General features: G+C 46.5%; 1 protein-coding gene across 2 annotated transcripts in view; it reads left to right on the top strand.

Annotated features, from left to right (window-relative positions):
• Positions 1-19,402, top strand: part of smyd3 (SET and MYND domain containing 3) — a 1,021,495-nt gene that overhangs the window by 307,360 nt on the left and 694,733 nt on the right. For both annotated transcript variants that reach the window (XM_085979790.1, XM_085979791.1), the window contains exon 5: positions 3,246-3,382. In XM_085979790.1, coding sequence (XP_085835916.1) covers positions 3,246-3,382 — 137 coding nt within the window. The remainder of the gene's footprint in view (positions 1-3,245; positions 3,383-19,402) is intronic.

Genomic DNA, 19,402 nt, shown 5'->3' with positions numbered 1-19,402 from the left:
GCCAAACCAGAGGAACCCCTCATCCCCAAAGCTGCCAAATGCCAGGACTACTTGCCCCCAGAGCTGCCTCTGAATCACCGTGAGCAATTCGATAGGAGATTTAAAAAGGAAAGCTGGCAGTTGTAATTCATTTCCCCAGTTGATCACTAATTTTTCTTTGCCTCATCCGGTTTTAATTCACAATGTGCTCTGATTTGAAGTAAAATGCCATCAGGCTAGCTTCTACTTCTACGAATACTTTGGAGCAGATAGATATTACATCCTGTGTAATATGTGCTCGTTTCTCCAGAAACTATTGATGCACACAGAGGAATTTACAGAGTGCAATAAAATCTGGGCACCTGAGAGGCCTGGCTTTCTGAAAGCACAGAGCAGCAGCTCTGTCGGCTCAACACATCATGTTAACATCTGTGCTTATTTGTGGTTTCTGTATTCAGGATTGCAGTTTGTAAACTACAGGAAACTCTCTTTTTTACTGGCACCTAAATAACCGGAAATCTCTCTTAACCGGCAAAATTCAGGAGTAGGTTCAGGTAAGTTTTACTTCATATTAGTGGCCATGTAACCGGGGTTCCTAGATCTGTGGCCGTGTAACCAGGGTTCCTGCACCTGTTGCCATGCAACAGGGACGCCTGGATCTGTAGCCGTGTAACCGGGGTTCCTAGATCTGTGGCCGTGTAACCAGGGTTCCTGCACCTGTTGCCATGCAACAGGGACGCCTGGATCTGTGATCGTGTAACCGGGGTTCCTGCACCTGTTGCCATGCAACAGGGATGCCTGGATCTGTGGCCGTGTACGGGGCTCTCATACCTTAGTAAGTATACCTCTCTGTAATCCGGACTTTTTGATCAACCGGCACCACGCCGGTCCCGTCGGTGCCGGATAAAAAAGAGTTTCCTGTCGTATGAAAGAAAGAACGAACGAACTTGCAATTATATAGCCCCTTTCACGACCGTGGGTTGTCCCAAGGCGCATCGCAGCCAATGAAGTACTTTTGAAGTGTAGTCACTGTTATAACGCAGGGAAGCGCGGCAGCCAATTTACACACAGCAAGCTCCCATAAAGAGCAATGAGATTAATAACCAGATAATCTGTTTTTGTGATGTTGATTTGAGGGATAAATGTTGGCCAGGACACCGGGGAGAGCTCCCATGGGATCTTTTACGCCCGCCTGAGGGGGCAGACGGGGCCTCAGTTTAACGTCTCAGCCGAAAGACGGCACCTCCGAAGGGTCGGCCTGGATTTTGTGCTTAAGTCTCTGGAGTGGGACTTGAACCCACAACCTTCTGACTCAGAGGTGACTGTACTACCATTGAGTAATGGCTGGCAGCTTGTATTTATAATGATGTTGAGTTGTCATTATAGCCTTAATTATCCTTTTATTGTCAATGTAACCCTACCTCGTCTCTGAAATGTGTTTTTGTCCCACAGTTTAATAGTGTTTCATTTATTAATGATTTTCTCCATTTGAATTAGTGACTAGGTGTACACACCATTTCCATCAGTGTAGATTAATCAAATCCAATTCAATATATTGCCTCTAGCTACAGAAAATAGTCAAATTCTGTAAATACAAATGAGCGGTAACATCAGCACTTTCAAACGTATAAGAAGTAATTGCAAAGCGTACACAATGGCTGGAAAGGAAATTGTTAGAAAGAAAGAATAACCTTGAATTTCTATAATGTTTTATCACCTCTCCCAGCAAGTTCCCAAAGCGCTTCACGTACAATGAATTACTTTGAACGGTTGTTTTTGTAGACAAATGTGGCCATTTTGGAGGCTCTTGACGTGTTCGCCCATTTACCTTAAGCTACCTGTTGCAAAGGCGCATCGTTTCTGTGTCACGATGTGTCCCCTAAAGGCCTGTCCTGCATACATAAGTCAGACATACAAGCCTGTAGTCAGTTGCTGCAGAGCATGCCTTGAAAAATGGGCTCTTTTTTCGTTAGAACATCACAGATTAAAGGGTGATATAGAATCATAGACTAATACAGCACAGAAAGAAGCCATTCGGCCCATCGAGTCTGTGCCGGCTCTTTCGAAGAGCAATCCAGTTAGTCCCACTTCGCACCCCCCCCCCCCACTCTTTCCCCATATCCCTGCAATTTTCTCTCCTTCAAGTATGATGTAAGAAAACTACTAGGCACTTGGTCTATGCGTTAAACAAAGCTTTAATCAACTGTTTTACAACATGGAGGTCTAGTTGTGTCCTTCACTAGTTCCTGTTAAGAATGTCCTGCGCAAGCTGGGCCCGTGCCCGAGTATTTATACTCTCCCTGGACAGCGCCACCCGTAGGCCGCTCAGTATTATTTCATAAGTCTTTCTTTCACGAATGACTGATTCATGTCAAAGTATTTATCCAAGTCCCTTTTGAAGGCTACTATTGAATATGTATCCGCCACCCCATTCCAAATATGTTCGAACTTTATGGTTAAAGTTATGGAAGGATGGGACAGGGTCGATAGATTGAGACCATTTTCAGTAGTTGAGGAGTCAAATATGAAGGGCCACAGAAAGAAGATTAAATGCAAGAGGTTTAGAACAGAGGGCGGGAGAAACCTCCAGATACGGTGAGTGGCGATGCTAAAGAAGTCACTTTCACGGTTCGTGGCTGAGACAGCAACTGGTGTCGACATTCACAATCAGATTGGAGAGGTGGATGCGGAGTTCCAGGGACAGGGTGGGCAAATGTGCTTGGGGAGGGCAAACGCTGACACGGACTGGCTGGGCCCAATGGCCTGTTTCCGTGCGGTCATCTTCCCTGTTTCCAGAACTGCCGCCTCCGACCCTTCCACGCAGGGAAGCAGCACACGCTGACCTCGGCAAATTTATGGGTGCTCATCCGCGAATCTATCGTTTATTAGTTTTGTGGTACAAGGACTTCTCCCCCCGCATGCTTTGCTCTTTTTTGCCACTGGCCTCTGTCTTGACTAAACAAAAAAAAACAAATCGCACCAATCATTGCCATAAAGGTTCGAAGAAAACAAATGTCTTTCCCACAGTTTGATTGATCACCCGTCCTGAAAGTAGCTGTCCATTAATTTTTTTACACAGATGCCGAGATGAGTGGCAGGAGCTTGTTGTGCACTCCATGTATGTTATTTACCTGTCAAAACTGCAAAGATATATGCTTGTGCCCGCTTCAAATTGAATTGGGGGGTAGGTGTGTCTAGACAGAACAGCTGCCACCAGACCTTTTTTTTATTGTGGTTGATGGCGAGTTTTGTTCATTCCTTCCCAGATACCAAAGAGATGAGTGACGAAATGACTGGAGGCCTTGGGCAACTTACAGTCATGCTGCAATTTTATATGAAAGAGGAAGTTCGCGACGCATCCCAGCTTCCTCCTGGTTTAAATCTTCTTCACCTCTTTGGTCAAGTAAGGTTTTTTTTTTGTACACTTAACTGGCGTGAGGCTTAAAATGTTATTGAACTGGCAGGGGCAGTTGTCCGTGGACTGGCCCTGTGAATTACTGAGTCTGATGCAGTGATTTGAAGACTAATTGTGTGTTTGCTGGATATGGTGCAGTATTGTGGGTCTCTGAATTGGGATAAAACCAATATAGAGATGTGTACAATTTATACTCGGCGGTGCTGCTGCGTAAGGATGTTTTTCCGTGAGGATGTACATCACGAGTCACTACAAAGGGGAATAGAAGCTGGAGAACTCATCTGTTGCCAATTAGCCGCATTTCTGCTGAAGAGAAATTATTCGAGGAGCAGATATTTCTCTTCAGTAAATGTTGTAAATAATGCCGGTTAGCTGTCAGTGAATTGCAGTACAATCCAATCTCTGCTTTCAGATGAAGATATTAACAAGTTGAGATTCATTCGCGTACTTAATGATCTTCGCCAAAGCTCTTGATTGGGTTCCTGTGTTGCAATTCAATGCACAGTCTGAAGTATCCACACATAATGTTGAAAATTCCAATAAAACACAGTGCGTTATTTCCCAGTAAACTCCTCTTCTTCGCACTTTCGATACCCCGAGGTCTTTTAGTTGTAGCTTTTGTAACCCCCACCCCTGTCTTGGAACAGCCCTTCTGTTTGACGCACGCATTCACTTATTATTCCAAAGTGTACTTGTTGTGGAGCCTTGTGAGAACGAAACTACCACGATCTGATACCATTGGTTCTTTGACTCCGTGTGGCGCTAAAACAGCAACAGGTTGGATTTCCTTCTAGTGAGCAATGCGTGGGGCAGCTACAAGGGTTGCGATCCTACCCTCTTGGCTCTTGATAACGGTGGAAGACAATGCCCTGCCGGGTAGGGCGCTGCGAGCTGAGCCAGCACCAGTAATCTATGATGATCATAACTCACAGAACACAGAATCCCCACAGTGCAGATAGAGGCCATTTCGGCCCATCGAGCCTGCACCGACACATATCCCACCCTATCCCCGTAACCCCACGTATTTAATCCCCTAACACTAAGGGTCAATTTATCATAGCCAAATCAACCTAACCCGCACATCTTTGGACTGTGGGAGGAAACCGGAGCACCCGGAGGAAACCCACGCAGACACAGGGAGAATGTGCAAACTCCACACAGACAGTCGCCCGAGGCCGGATTTGAACCCGGGTCCCTGGCGCTGTGAGGCAACAGTGCTAACCACTATGCCATCGTTGATTTGTTTGACACAGTAAGCCTACTTGGGAATCGCTCAGTCTTGGCTCATGCCAGTCTGTGCACAAGTTCTCGGAGCTTGGGTAAATAGAATCATAGAATGCTTACAGCACTGAAGGAGGCCATTCGGCCCGTCGAGCCCGTGCCGGCTCTCTGCAAGAGCACTTCAGCTAGTCCTGCTAGTCCTGCTTCCCAGTCCTTTCCCTGTAGCCCTGCAAAAAAATTTCCTTCAGGCACTTATCTAATTCCCTTTTGAAAGCCACAACTGGAGTGTCTTCCTCCAAGGTAAGGGAGTACATTACATATCAAGCAAATAGAAGCCCTATTTTAAGTAGATTTCTCATTTGCTCTCCTTAATGGTGATGGATTTCTGAGTATCAGGCACTAGGCAGACAACAAAAACCTTTTATCTATGCACCTTGGTCGTGACTGCACTGATTGATGAACCAATCATGTCTCTGCCTTGACTGGTAACTTCTTATACTTCTGTGGAAAGACAAGCCATCTTTCACCTTCAAAACAGTCATTCAGATATGAAATAAATTGTTTGGAGTTGTCTTGTGGAGTGTAACACAATATCATCCAGTGCTCCAACTCGTATCTTCAGCGTTTAGTATCATCCCAACGCCTCTCGTCACTCCTTGTGCAGCCACTGAGATACACCAGAAGAGAAATTGTTCGGATGTACCGACAGGTAGGGGGGAGCTGGCTGCCTCGTGACCTGTTCAAATTCAGGAGTGAATTCTACACTTGTATTAAGTGGCCAATGCATTTTATGTTGCCCGTGTGGGTGAGAGGGAGGCGAGATTAGCAGTTGAGGTCGTTCTTGGACAGCTCTAAGCTTGGGCATTGCATGATAGCTTTAGATAGAAGTGTGTGTGTGTGTATAATACAGATATATCTAAAAAATCTTGTGTCTGCGCAGACGTCCTGTCAACTTTTCCATTACGTCCAGGTTTATAATGGAAACTGGCTATGTAAACATGTCACACTGAATTACACAGTTCCCTTAGTGGAGGTGATGCTACTTCATGGCCTTTGAATCACCTTGCCCCAGAATGCAAATTTGCTGGTAGTATTGTAACATTGCTCATTTCATCCTTTTTATGTAATAGTGTGTAAACTCGAATATGACTCTGCATGTTTATTTTTTGGTCCTAAACCCTGATTTTAACTCCGTTTTTTGAAATATATAACTGCTATCGAGAGTGTGCGATCTCTGAAGGGTATTTGTGCCAGTGTTATGGTAACGCATGACCTCAGCTCTAGATGCTCTGAATTTTATCCGTGTTTCTACATGTTGTGCAGGTCTGGGATGTTGTGTCTGACATGGTGTAATTGTGGCTGTGTGTAAATCATGCTGTCCCGAGTTTACCATGTCCCATGCAGCGTTAAGTGTACAGTAACGGTGCTGCTTTGTGGACCAGCGTTCACTTCAGTCGCATTTGAGCAGAGTCGACCTGAGCTGAGCTATGCTCGTCCTGTGTTCCTCTTTGCACTTTCAGACCCGGCGCACTTTCAGACTTGTGCGATGCCCGGCCTCCCATCGCGCTGACACAAACCGACACTGTCCTGTTCCTTTCAGCTCATCACTGAGAGAAAGAGCACACCGCACAGTTTTGGATCCTGGTGTTTGCACCCGCTGTGTACACTCGGAAGGCAGCGCACAAGTGGGTTAAAGACACTTGCATGGACCGGATTTCTGGAAACCCAGGGACACCGATAACGGGTCAATTGCAAATAGCGTTTGCATTTATGTCGGTTCACTTGCTCTCGGTCTACCTTGGAAAGGTTACATTTCTACTGCTGGCTGAGCCCCAGTCTGCATTAGCATCTGTTTGCATCAGAGCTGCGTAACGCTTTACACCGAGTGCGGGCAATAAAGCCAACCAGCCCACAATGTAACCCACTGAATGAAGCACCTTGGCTTCCTGCAAACTCCCATGCGTGAAGGCTGAAGTGACTATTTTCCAGGTTGCAGGTGGGATCTTGCTGTGTTGATGCAGTCTTCAACTGGGGGCCTGAATTCAGGAGCTGATGTTCTTTATTAGTGTTTAGCAAGTTGATTTTTAATTTTCATATTACGGGAGATGCATTTTCCTCTGGTGGTTATTGCTGGCTGACAGGTTTTCCCATTCTCCACTGGTGCTGATTTTTTCTTGTTGCTAACAGCCAGTACAGAACAAAAATCCCCCACAGTCATTTAGAGTTTTCCTTTAATAACAACAGAAAATGCTGGAAAAACTCAGCAGGCCAGGCAACATCCGTGGAGAGAAAATAGAGTCAACGTTTCGGGTTAAACCCTTTGTCAAGACTGGAAAGGCGCAGGGAATGAAATAGATTAAAAGGCCGGGCTGGGAGAGAACAAAAGAGAAGTGAAGAGACATTAAGAGGTATTCAAAATGAGATGAGACGGTGATAGGACTAGTGGAGACAAAAGACAGCTCTAGATTAGGTGTGAAATGCGCTGGCAGAATGGGGGACAGCTGCCATGTGGGAGAGATAAAAAAAAGGGGGGGGAAAGGGCCAAAACAAAGGTGTGGATAAAAAATAAGTAAAAATGTAATAGGGGCCGAGGTTATGATCTGAAATTGTTGAACTCAATATTGAGTCCGGAAGGCTGTAAAGTGCCTAATCGGAAGATGAGCTGCTGTTCCTCGAGCTTACGCTGAGCTTCCGTGGAACAATGCAAGAGCCCGAGTACAGTGAGGTCTGAGTGGGAATGGGGCGGTGAATTAAAGTGACAGGCGACCGGAAGCTCGGGGTCCCCCTTACGGACTGAACGGAGGTGTTCCGCAAAGTGGTCACCCAATCTGCGTTTGGTCTCCCCAATGTAGAGGAGACCACATCGTGAGCAGCGAATACAGTATACTAGATTGCAAGAAGTACAAGTAAAACGCGGTTTCACCTGGAAGGGTTGTTTGGGGCCCTGGACAGTGGGAAGGGGGGAGGTATAAGGGCAGGTGTTGCATCTCCTGCGCTTGCACGGGAAGGTGCCGGGGGAAGGGGAAGGGGTGCTGGGGGGTGATAGAGTTTTCCTTTGCTTTGTGTGTTTTGTGTGTGTGTGTGTTTTGTGTGTGTTGCAGCCATTTCCTAATAAATAAAACAAATGTAGCCGTCAAATATATTTATGACTGCCGCCTTGCCAATATCCTGAGGTGTTTCTGCAGGTTGACTCATGATGCAAGATTCGCTATTAAAGGAGATTTGTTCCTCCTAAGTGTAGAAGAATACCCCTCTTGTTTTCCTACTCTTGGATGTAATTCGACAGGCTGTTTTTAATTGTCTGGCTTCGAGATAGTGGCCATGTCGTCTTCTCTGAGTTGGCACTCGGGCTCATTTCTTCCCAGAAACTGACAAGATCTTGGATGGGCTGAGCTCGGATTTTCAGCAGCAATTCCATTGTGTCTGTTCCGGTGGTTTGTCCCTCTGTATCATTCACTCAGAACCTCCCTAACACCGCCATTTACCTGTAAACAGACCCAGCGTTATCCCTGTACTTTGGAAAGTGTTAGTTTAATGAGTATTCAATCTGTAAGACCTTATCACTGATTTGTCCAAATCATTAAATGGCCACTTGTAAACATTTTTAGTGTTTGAATTGATCTTTTGTAGTTTTCCCCATGGTCAAATTTTTTTTTTTTAACTTTCTTCCTGCAAATGTACCTCTGCTTGTGTCCCTCACTTTGTTAGTTAGTCTTCCTACATTACAACAGTGTCATAGTGGAAAAGGCGGTAGTTGAGATACTGGATGGGATAAAAATTGATACAGAGGAGGTACAGGTAGGCTATCCTTTATCCGAAAACCTTGGGACCAGCTGTGTTTCGGTTTTCGGAATTTTTCGGATTTCAGAAGGTTTTCATCTCCGTATCTGACAACAAACACTGTTGCTTAGCAACCGCTTGTAAACACTCGGGCCCTGCCTTGGAAGCGTCTCTGAAGCTGTTGCTAAGCTACAGAGACTCTTTCCACAGCCTGACTGTTTAAAAAAAAAATGCTAGGGGAATAAAAAAAAATGCTAGGGGAAGAAAAAAAACCTAACGAAACGGCTGCTGATTTCTGCCGTTAGATCGAGGTTCCCGGCTCCCCCTGCTCCGTATCTGAATTCCTTGACTTAGCGGAGGTCTGGGGCTCGACTGCCGCCGCCAGTTGTGGGAAAGCCAGATATCGGCTGACTCCTACACTAAGCTGGCCCGCAAATCAGGTCGGGGGGGGTGCGGGGAAGAAAAGACTATCGGACGGGCCGCTGTATTGTTGGGTTCACTCTCCCGGTACCTCCTTCACACTGCCCGGCTCGGCCTGCAATCTCCTACCCAGGAGGGAACTCTGTGACCCTCTGCCCTGCTCACAGGGAAAGGCAGAGCTCCCGGACCACTCCTGTCATGTTTGGTGCCACTCGGGTCATGTCGTGCGCACGACTTATGCTCCACGAAAAAACGTTCAGTTTTTAGAGGTTTTCGGTTTTCGGAAGTGCGGATAAAGGATAGTCTACCTGTAGTAAGAAAGGCTGGCTGTACTTAAAGGAGATAAGCCACAAGGACCGGATGGGATGCATCTTAGGATGCTGAGGGAAGTAAAGGTGGAAATTGCAGAGGTACTGGCCATAATCTTCCAATCCTCCTTAGATACGGGGGTGGTACCTGAGACCTGGAGAATTGCAAATATTACACCCTTGTTCAAAAAAGGTGTAAGAATAAACCCAGCAACTACAGGCCAGTCAGTTTTACTGCGGTAGTGGGGAAGCCTTTAGAAATGATAATCCGGGACAAAATTAACAGTCACTTGGTCAAGTATGGATTAATTATGGAAAGCCAGCACGGATTTGTTAAAGGCAAATCGTGTTTAACTAACTTGATTGAGTTTTTTGATGAGGTAACAGAGAGGGTTGATGAGGGCAATACGGTTGATGTGGTGTACATGGATTTCCAAAAGGCGTTTGATAAGGTGCCACATAATAGGCTTGACAGCAGAGTTGAAGCCCGTGGAATAAAAGGGACAGTGGCAGCATAGATATGAAATTGGCTAAGTGACAGGAAACAGAGAGTAGTGGTGAACGGTTGTTTTTCAGACTGGAGGAAGGTATACAGTGGTGTTCCTCGGGTCGGTACTAGGACCACTGCTTTTCTTGATATATATTAATGACTTGGATGTGGGTGTGCAGGGCACAATTTCAAAATTTGCAGATGACACAAAACTTGGAAGTATAGTGAACAGTGAGGAGGATAGTGATAGACATCAAGGGGACATAGTCAGGCTGGTGGAATGGGCGGACATGTGGCAGATAAAATTTAATGCAGAAAAGTGCGAAGTGATACATTTTGGTAGGAAGAATGAGGAGAGACAATATAAACTAAAGGGTACAATCCTAAAGGGGGTACAAGAACAGAGAGACCTGGGGTATATGTGCACAAATTGTTGAAGGTGGCAGGGCAGGTTGAAAAAGCGGTTAAAAAAGTTTACGGGATCCTGGGCTTCATAAATAGAGGCACAGAGTACAAAAGCAAGGAAGTTATGATGAACCTGTATAAAACACTGGTTCAGCCTCAACTGGAGTATTGTGTCCAATTCTGGGCACTGCACTTTAGGAAGGATGTGAAGGCCTTAGAGAGGGTGCAGAAAAGATTTACCAGAATGGTTCCAGGGATGAAGAACTTCAGTTACGTGGATAGACTGGAGAAGCTGGGGTCGTTCTCCTGAGAGCAGAGAAGGTTGAGAGGAGATCTGATAGAGGTGTTCAAAATCATGAGGGATCTGGACAGAGTAGAGAGAGGGAAACAGTTCCCATTGGCGGATGGGTCGAGAACCAGAGGATACAGATTTAAGGTGATTGGCAAAAGAACCAAAGGCGACATGAGGAATAACTTTTTTACGCAGCGAGTGGTTAGGATCTGGAATGCACTGCCTGAAAGGGTGCTGGAGGCGGATTCAATCGTGGCTTTCAAAAGGGAATTGGATAAGTACCTGAAGGAAAAAAAATTTCAGGGCTACAGGAAAAGGGCGGGGCAGTGGGACTAGCTGAAGTGCTCTTGCAGAGAGCCAGCACAGGTTTGATGGGCCGAATGGCCTCCTTCTGTGCTGTAACCATTCTATGATTCTACTACGCTCCAAAAAAAAAAGTACTTCATTGACTGTAAAACGCTTTGGGATGTCCTGAGGTTGTAAAATGCAAGTCTTTTTCTTTCGTTCCTTCTCTTGTTCTTACTCTGTATGCATCGCACTTTATTTTGTTATCCATATCTGCTTGATTCTGGCTCTTCTTTGTGCTATTTTTCTCCCTCTTCCTGTTTGTTTTCCTTCCCCATCTTCACGTATCTTCTCTTTTCTGTATGTCTTTAAATCTGTCTGCATGCCTCTCGCACACTTTATAGCTCTTGCTCTCTCTGCCTGCATGTCTCTTTTTCATGTGCCAGGATGTAAATCTGTGCAGGTTTTAATCCCTTAAGGTGCCCAGTGGACAAGCACATGATGCCACAGCTGATTGTGCTGCCCCAAGGGATTCGATGGGAACTTGTTACCCGTGCCATTCTTTGAACCTCTCACAGCCAGTCCTGGATGCAGCATTTACCTGAGGTTGCTACTTGGATCACGGAGTGGACTCGGCTTTGAGCTCCAAATGGACATCCCTGGCCTTGTGAGAAGTCCCTCTCACAGTACAGAGTCTCCGCCCGGTGCAAAGCAGCAGCGTCAGGTGGGAGCTGTAGGTGGGACAGCGACTGAGAAAGCCAATAAAGTGGTAGATATGACAGCAAAATACTGCGGATGCTGGAAATCCGAAATAACAACAGAAAACGCTGGAAAAGCTCAGCAGGCCAGGCAACATCAGTGGAGAGAGAAACAGAGTTAACGTTTCAGGTCGAAGACCTTTCGTCAGAACTGGAAAAAAGCAGGAAATGGAAAGCAGGTTTAGGGGCTGGGAAAAGGGGGAGGGGATGAAAGAACAAAAGGGAAGGTCAGTGATGGGATAGAAAGCAGGAGAGATTAAGAGACATTGAGCGATATTCAAGGCAAGAAGAGATGGTAATAGGACAGGTTAAGGAGCAAAGGATGGCTCTAGATGAAGCGTTAACTGCGCCGGCAGAATGAAGGACAGCTGCCATGTGGGGGAGAAGAAAAAAGGGCCAAACAAAAAGTGTGGATAAAAAAAAAGAAAATATATATACAGGAAACTCTAGTTTAAATGGCACCTAAATATCCGGAATTCTCTATTAACCGGCAAAATTCATACTCCGAAAACAACACCTCAATAAGGAAATGTTGCCGAGTCCGAGTCTCCCGTGGTGGCCGAGTTAGTCAGTGGGGGTAGTTCTCCAAACTGCCACTACTCGGCTTCTTGGTGCTGTCGGAAGTCCGAACACCTCAATAACAGGAGTCTGACTCTCCCGCGCTGCAGGTAGCCTCTTCTGATCCGCCATTTTTCTGCTTACTGTTTAAGTTTTGTTTTACTGTTAAGTAATTAAAGAGTTATGGATTACCCTCAACTGGCAGTTCTGTACTTAATCAAGCATCTTCCACCATCCATTTAACACAACATTCTGTAGGTGAGTACCCAATTACTGTATACTGCACATTTCTTGATTTTTTTACTTTAGTTTGTTAAAAATAACCTCGGTAGATAACCCTCTCTGTCATCCGGAATTTGTAATCAACCAGCAACACACCAGTCCCGTCGGTGCCGGATACCAAAGAGTTTCCTGTATGTGATAGGGGCCGAGGTTATGATCTGAAATTGTTGCACTCGATGTTGAGTCCAGAGGGCTGTTGAGTGCCTAATCGAAAGATGAGGTGCTGTTCCTCGAGCTTACGCTGAGCTTGCGTGGAACAGTGCAAGAGGCCGAGGACGGTGAGGTAGATAGCTGCTGTGAACGGGTTGGGGATGGGAAGGTTGGCAGGGTAGGGTGCCTCTGAGCGCTGGGGAATGGGGCTGGGAGTAAGAGTGCTTGTGTGACATGGGGGAGAGTAGCTGTGTGAATTAGCGGGGGAGGGTCAGGGTGGGTGAAATGTCTCTGTCAGCTGGGGAAGGTGTAGGGATCGGCAGAGGGAGAGTTCCTCGGTCAAGTGTGGGAGAAATGAGTGCCTCTGAGAATGGGGAGTGGCATTACACGAAGGGATTGCCTCTCAAAGGGGCGAGCGACTCTTAATGTATCATCGAGTCATAGAAAGTTACAGCACAGAAGGAGACCATTCGACCCGTCATGCCTGTGCTGGCTCTTGGCAAGAGCATTCGTGCTTAGCCCCACACAATGTTCCCTTGAAGCTGCACAGCGCTCTGGAGGTTCCGCACAGCAGGCTCACCGGCATTTAAAGGGAAAAAGCGCGCATGCGCAGAATTTTGAATGGGCCGCGCGGCCCCAAAATAAGCAAGAGCAGGTCAGAGGCTGGATATTCTGCGGCGAGTGTCTCACCTCCTGACTCCCCAAAGCCTTTCCGCCATCTACAAGGCACAAGTCAGGAGTGTGATGGAATACGCTGCACTTGCCTGGATGAATGCAGCTCCAACAGCGCTCAAGAAGCTCGACACCATCCAGGATTGCCACTCCATCCACCACCTTAAACATTCACTCCCTCCGGCGTACCGTGGCTGCAGTGTGTACCATCTACAAGATGCACTGCAGCAACTCGCCAAGGATTCTTCAGCAGCACCTCCCAAACCCGCGACCTCTACCACCTAGAAGGACAAGGGCAGCAGGTGCATAGGAACACCACCACCTCCAAGTTCCCCTCCAAGTCACACACCATCCTGACTTAGAAGTATATCGCCGTTCCTTCATCATCACTGGGTCAAAATCCTGGAACTCCCTCCCTAACAGCGCAGTGGGAGCACCTTCACCACACGGACTGCAGCGGTTCAAGAAGGCGGCTAACTTGTTGTGGTTTGGAGCCGTCGGGCAGCCCACACTTCAGGGATAAAAAAAATAGGGTTTAGGCTAAAAACTGCCTGTTAACTACCTGTTAGCGGGCAGTTAATTGGCACTAATCCCCTTCCCGCCTCAGGGAGGCGGCTGCCAGCACAGGTCGGGTACCCGCCTCCTGGGGAAAGGGCATGGAGGCGGGTTGGGGGCGGGATGGGTTCGTGCCCCCCGATTTCGCGATTTTAACCCCTCCACACGCCTCCATTCCCGCCTCCACGGCCCTGGGAAATTCTAGCCCAAAGTGTCAACATTTTCTAGGGGAGTATAGCCTCGAGCATTTTAAAATGTTAGCATGCAGCATTTTAATTAGACCCCAGCAGATTGAAAACGCCATTTGCAAACAGAAGGGATAATTAACCATCTTGTCTGCATCTGATTTGTAAAGAAAGGAGGTAAAAGTAATGAGAATGTGATGAGAGGGCATCCATTGGCAGTGATCTCCCTTTAGTCAGGCTGTTAATAAACGATCGTCACTCAAATCTCTGTGCCCTTGAAACGAACTTAAAATGGGAAGGGGGGGGAAGGAGAGAAAAGATGAGGCTTAACCTTTCCTCTGGTCTGTTGACTGCTGCCAATGTTTTTGTGTGCTGAGAATATGTTCTGGTTATCATGGGTTTCTTAGACATTGTCTCCAAAAAGCACTGCAGCTGCAGCTGTTGCGTTGTGTCAGGCTTGTTTTGCTTAAGGTTGTCACTTAATATTAAGCACTGCACTGATCCAGCTCGAACAGATGGCTAAAAGATACTGGCTCATCCTGCAGTAGAAGTTTAACCTCCGTACATCCTAAATCAGCCACTCTCAGGAAAATTGATGAGCCCTTGTTTTCTTTTTGGGGATTTGTAAAGGATTCAGTCCGTTCTGTATTTTCACCTGAGTTGGAATAAGAAAAAAAAAGTATTCCAAGGTATGGGGAAGGAGACTATATAGCTCTGATTGGAGCTAGCATAGAATGGCATCCTTCTGTGCTGAACTTTCTGTGATTCTCTACACTGGACTTCATTTGTCACATTCAGAAAACGCCATCACGGTTAAAATACATCTTACATGAGGGTCCTGCCAGTGATTGTGCTGCCTGTTTGAGTGAATTGTGGGAAATGTGGAGACCATTTGGCCCATCATGCCTGTGCTGGTACTAGCTCTTCAACTGAAGCCATGCATTCTCATCCCGATATCGCAACCCTTTCCCGCATCCCTTCATATTCTTTCTTTTCCAGCTCCCTTTTAAATGATGCGATAGTTTGTGTCGCGATAGTTTGTGTCTCAATAGCCAGTTGTGGTAAAGCATTCCATGTTTTAAATCACCACTGTGTGAAAGATTTCTTCCAACTTCTCCCTTCCAGTCATAATCCTCAGGTTACGTCTCCTTATTACTGGTGTGCCAAGCAGTGGAAGCAATCTACTTAACCCTCTCCAAATCTCCAATCATTTTGAAGACTTCTCCTGGATCCCCTCTAACCTTAGCTGTTCCATTGAGAGCAAAAAAACATTTGTTGAGCCTTTGTTCGTAACTTTAACAGCTCATTTCTGGCATCGTTCGAGTGAATCTTCACAGTTCCCACTCTCTGGCTTTCCCTCTAGTGGGATGCCTGGAACTGAATGTACTGCTGCAACTGTTGCCTAATCAAATGCAAAAGCAAAATACTGCGGGTGCTGGAAATCTGAAATAACAACAGAAAATGCTGGAAACACTCAGCGGGTCAGGCAGCATCCGTGGGGAGAGAGAAACGGAGTCAACGTTTCAGGTCGGTGACCTTCATCAGAACTGGAAAAAGTTAGAGATGTAACAGATTTTAAGCAATTGTGGGGGGAAGGGAGGAAAGTACAAAAGGGGAAGGTTTGTGATAGGCTGGAAGGCAGGAGAGATTAAATGACAAAAAGGAAAAGCCAGCACCTCTGACAGTGCGGCACTCCCTCAGCACTGCACTGGTGTGTCAGCCTAGATTATGCGCTCAAGACTCTGGAGTGGGACCTGAACCCATGACCTTCTGACTCAGAAGCGAGAGAGCTGCCCACTGAGCCATGACTTTTGCCATTTAATCTCTCTCGCCTTCCATCCTATCACAGACCTTCCCTTTTGTTCTTTCCTCCCCTCCCCCTGCACTTGCTTAAAAATCTGTTACATCTCTAACTTTTTCCAGTTCTGACGAAGGTTCGTCGACCTGAAACGCCAACTCTGTTTCTCTCTCCACATATGCTGCCTGACCCGCTGAGTATTTCCAGCATTTGTTGCCTACCCAACCTCTTGTACAAATTCAACACTTTGTTTGTTTGTATCAATGGCCCTATATATAAACTCAGACTTCTATTTGCCATTTTATGTTCTTGCTACCTGCACTCTCAAATCGATGTGTCTAATTCCTACATCTGCTCCTTCACTCTGATAAAAAAAAAAAAAAATCTCATTTAAGGTATCCTTCCGTTCATCATTTTCTCTCAAAAATGTACTACTTCACATTTCTTTGCATTGAACTGAGGGAGAAAGGAATAGAAAGATATGCTGATAGGGTGAGCTGAAGTAAAGTGGGAGGAGGCTTGTGTGGAGCATAAACACCGGCATAGACCAGTTGGGCCGAATGGCCTGTTCCTGTGCTGCAAGTTCGATGTAATTCTCTGAACTGTATTTGCCACCGATCTGCCTATTTCAATAACCGGGCTCTGTCCTCCTCCAGTCTCTTGCATTTTCCCTCACTGGTTGCCATGTCCCCTAATTTGGTCTCGACAGCACATTCAGGTATCACTACTGTTGCGCCTAATTGCAAATCAAGGTGCAAGCACAGATCCCTGGGCGCACTGCTATCCACCGCCTGCCAATTTGAAAAGCATTTCTTTACCTCTACCTTCTGTCCCCAGCCCTCTCTTGATCTATGTAGCTATATTTCTTTCAATACCACGTGGCTTCATTTCTACAGTAAGCCCCTCATGTGGCACATAATCAAATGCCATCCAGAAATCTATATCGACAGCTTCCACTGCACTCTATTTAGTTGGGCACTCTAAATTTCCTCACAATCCCGACCATCACTTTTAGGGACATAGGAACAAGACGAGGCCATTCAGCCCCTCGAGCCTGTTCCGCCATTCAGTTGGATAGGGCTGATCTGTATCTTACCTCCATTTACCCACCTTGGTTCCGTATCCCTTAATACCCTTTCCTAACAAAAATCTATCAACCTAGCTTTGAAATTTTCAATTGACCCCCCAGCCTCAATAGCTTTTTGGGGGAGAGAGTTCCAGATTTCCACTGCCCTTTGTGTGAAGAAAGTGCTTCCTGTCATCACCCCTGAACGGCCTGGCTCTAAGTTTAATGACGATGCCCCCTTGTTCTGGACTCCCTCCACTAGAGAAAATAGTTTCTCACTATCTGCCCCATCCAGCACTGTAATCATCTTAAACCCCTCAATTAGATCACCCCTTAATCTTCTATACTCAAGGGAATACAGGCCTAGTCTATGCCTCGAGGATTCGAGTACAGGAACAAGGATGTCTTGCTGCAGTTGTACAGGGCCTTGGTGAGACCACACCTTGAGTATTGTGTGCAGTTTTGGTCGCCTTATCTGAGGAAGGATGTTCTTGCCATGGAGGGAGTGCAGCGAAGATTCACCAGGCTGATACCTGGGATGGCAGGAATGACGTATGAGGAGAGATTGGGTCGATTGGGCTTAAACTCGCTGGAGTTTAGAAGAATGAGAGGGGATCTCATTGAAACTTATAAAATTCTAACAGGACTAGACAGACTAGATGCAGGAAGGATGTTCCTGATGGCGGGGGAGTCCAGAGCCAGGGGTCACAGTCTAAAGATAAGGGGTAAGCCATTTAGGACAGAGATGAGGAGGAATTTCTTCACCCAGAGAGTGGTGAACCTGTGGAATTCTCTACCACAGAAGGCAGTGGAGGCCAATTCATTAAATATATTCAAGGAGTTAGATATATTTCTTAAGGCTCAAGGGATATGGGGAGAAGGCAGGGACAGGGTACTGAGTTTGGATGATCAGCCATGATCTTATTGAATGGCGGAGCAGGCTTGAGGGGCCGAATGGCCTACTCCTGCTCCTATCTTCTATGTTTCTATGCAACCTGTTCTCATAATTTAACCCCTTTAGCCTTTTTTCACATCTATGCTGATTGTAGACCCACAAAAACCAGGGTGAAGTCTGCTGTCAGGATAAGGGAGCCAGATTTACCATCGTGAGCTCGTCAGCTAGCTATGGTGTTGATGTGGCTGATCCAGTTCAGCTCCTAGTCAATAGACACACCTAAAATATTGATGGGGGACTTTGTAATGGTTGTGCCATTGACAGTCATGGGGAGATGACTAGGCGTTTTCTTGTTTGAGATGGTCATTAAATGGCAATTATGTGTGCACGTGTTATTTGTCACTTGTCAGGCTAAGCCAGAACATTATCCCAGCCCTGCAGTCGACTGGCATGGGCTGCTTCACTGTCAGAGGAGTTGTGAATGGAGCTGAACTGTGAAATCGTCAGCGACCAACCTCACTTCTAACCTTGTAATGAAGGGAAAGTTACTGATGATGGTGGGTCCAAGGATGCTTCCTTGAGGAACTCCTGCAGCGCTATCCTGGGGCTGTGATGATTGGGCCTCTGATAACCACAACCATCTTCCTTTGTGTCAGGGATGACTCCAGCCACGGGACCTCAGTTCAGCTTGAGCTCTTTGGTGCCATACCCAGTCGACTGCTGCCTTGGCGTCGAGAACAGCAACCCTCACCTCTCTATTGGTGTTCAGCACTTGTGTCCATGTTTGGATCAAAGGCTGTGACGAGGTTTGGAGTTGAGTGCTCTAATAGAACCTGAACTGAGTGTGTGCGTGCACGTGCGTGTACTTGTGTGTAGCCAGAGTCCTATCCCCCAGTCTGTTTTTGTTGGGGGGGGGGGGCAGGGGGGATAAGTGGCAGCCCAATTTTCAGCCTGACGCACAATACGCACGTGAATTTAATTAAACAAATCCAGAGGGTGCCTGCGGAAAGCTTCACACAAGCTAGCCACCTGGTTTCCTGGCGCGAAAATGCTGAGAGTTCCTTGGTGCGCACTGAGGGTTATTTGTGCTGTGCTAATAGTTCCTGAGACAGGCAACCTTGAGACATCGGCAGTTAGCTGGGTTTAATTGCTCCATGTGATTCAGCTGGTCTAATTTTAGTGGTCCCTGATGGCAGCCCGTATGCTGAGGTATTTGGTTTTTGTTTTTTCATCAGGTGGCAGATAATCCAGTGCCAGGAAATAATTGTCTCTTTTTGAGCAACAGACTGCCTCCCCACTCAACCCTCGGTGGGTGTAGTGATTCGTTTTCCTGTGACGGCCATCCTTTTGCCAATGAATGCAGTTTTAAGCTCTAGGTTCAGATGCACTGGGAATTGTATTGAGACTCTCCCCCGTGCATTATTTAATGTGGAATCATCACAAGGACATGCTTCAGTCCCAGCAGTTGGCCAGCATTTGAAATCAGGTCCCAGAGGTAGAAGCAGACTTCTATTAGACTTCTGGGTTGCTAATTCTTGATGAGGAATTTTGGCATCTAGCTTACTTACAGATGCATAAACATGTTAAGGAACAGAGTCCCTTGATCTACCTGTCTTTTTCTCTCTCAAGATAATGACTGACCTGTTCATCGCTCCACCATTGGCGGCTCTCGTATTGTGGCCACGTTATCAATAAAGAGGGGTTACATAAGTCCCCAGAGAAGATTGAGGCAGTAGTCAAGGCTCCAGCACCGGAAAATGTGTCACAACTGAGGTCGTTCCTCGGGCTGGTAAACTACTACCATAAGTTCTTGCCAAATTTGTCTACAATACTACACCCACTGAACACCCTACTGCAAACTGGGGTGCCATGGAAGTGGAATGACGAA

The sequence above is a fragment of the Somniosus microcephalus genome, chromosome 3 (genome assembly GCF_052327205.1).
Source record: "Somniosus microcephalus isolate GS21.2 chromosome 3, FLI_Smic_1.0, whole genome shotgun sequence".
Classification (NCBI taxonomy): domain Eukaryota; kingdom Metazoa; phylum Chordata; class Chondrichthyes; order Squaliformes; family Somniosidae; genus Somniosus; species Somniosus microcephalus.
The sequence above is the reverse complement of the archived record's forward strand: the minus strand, read 5'-3'. Positions and strand labels throughout refer to the sequence as shown.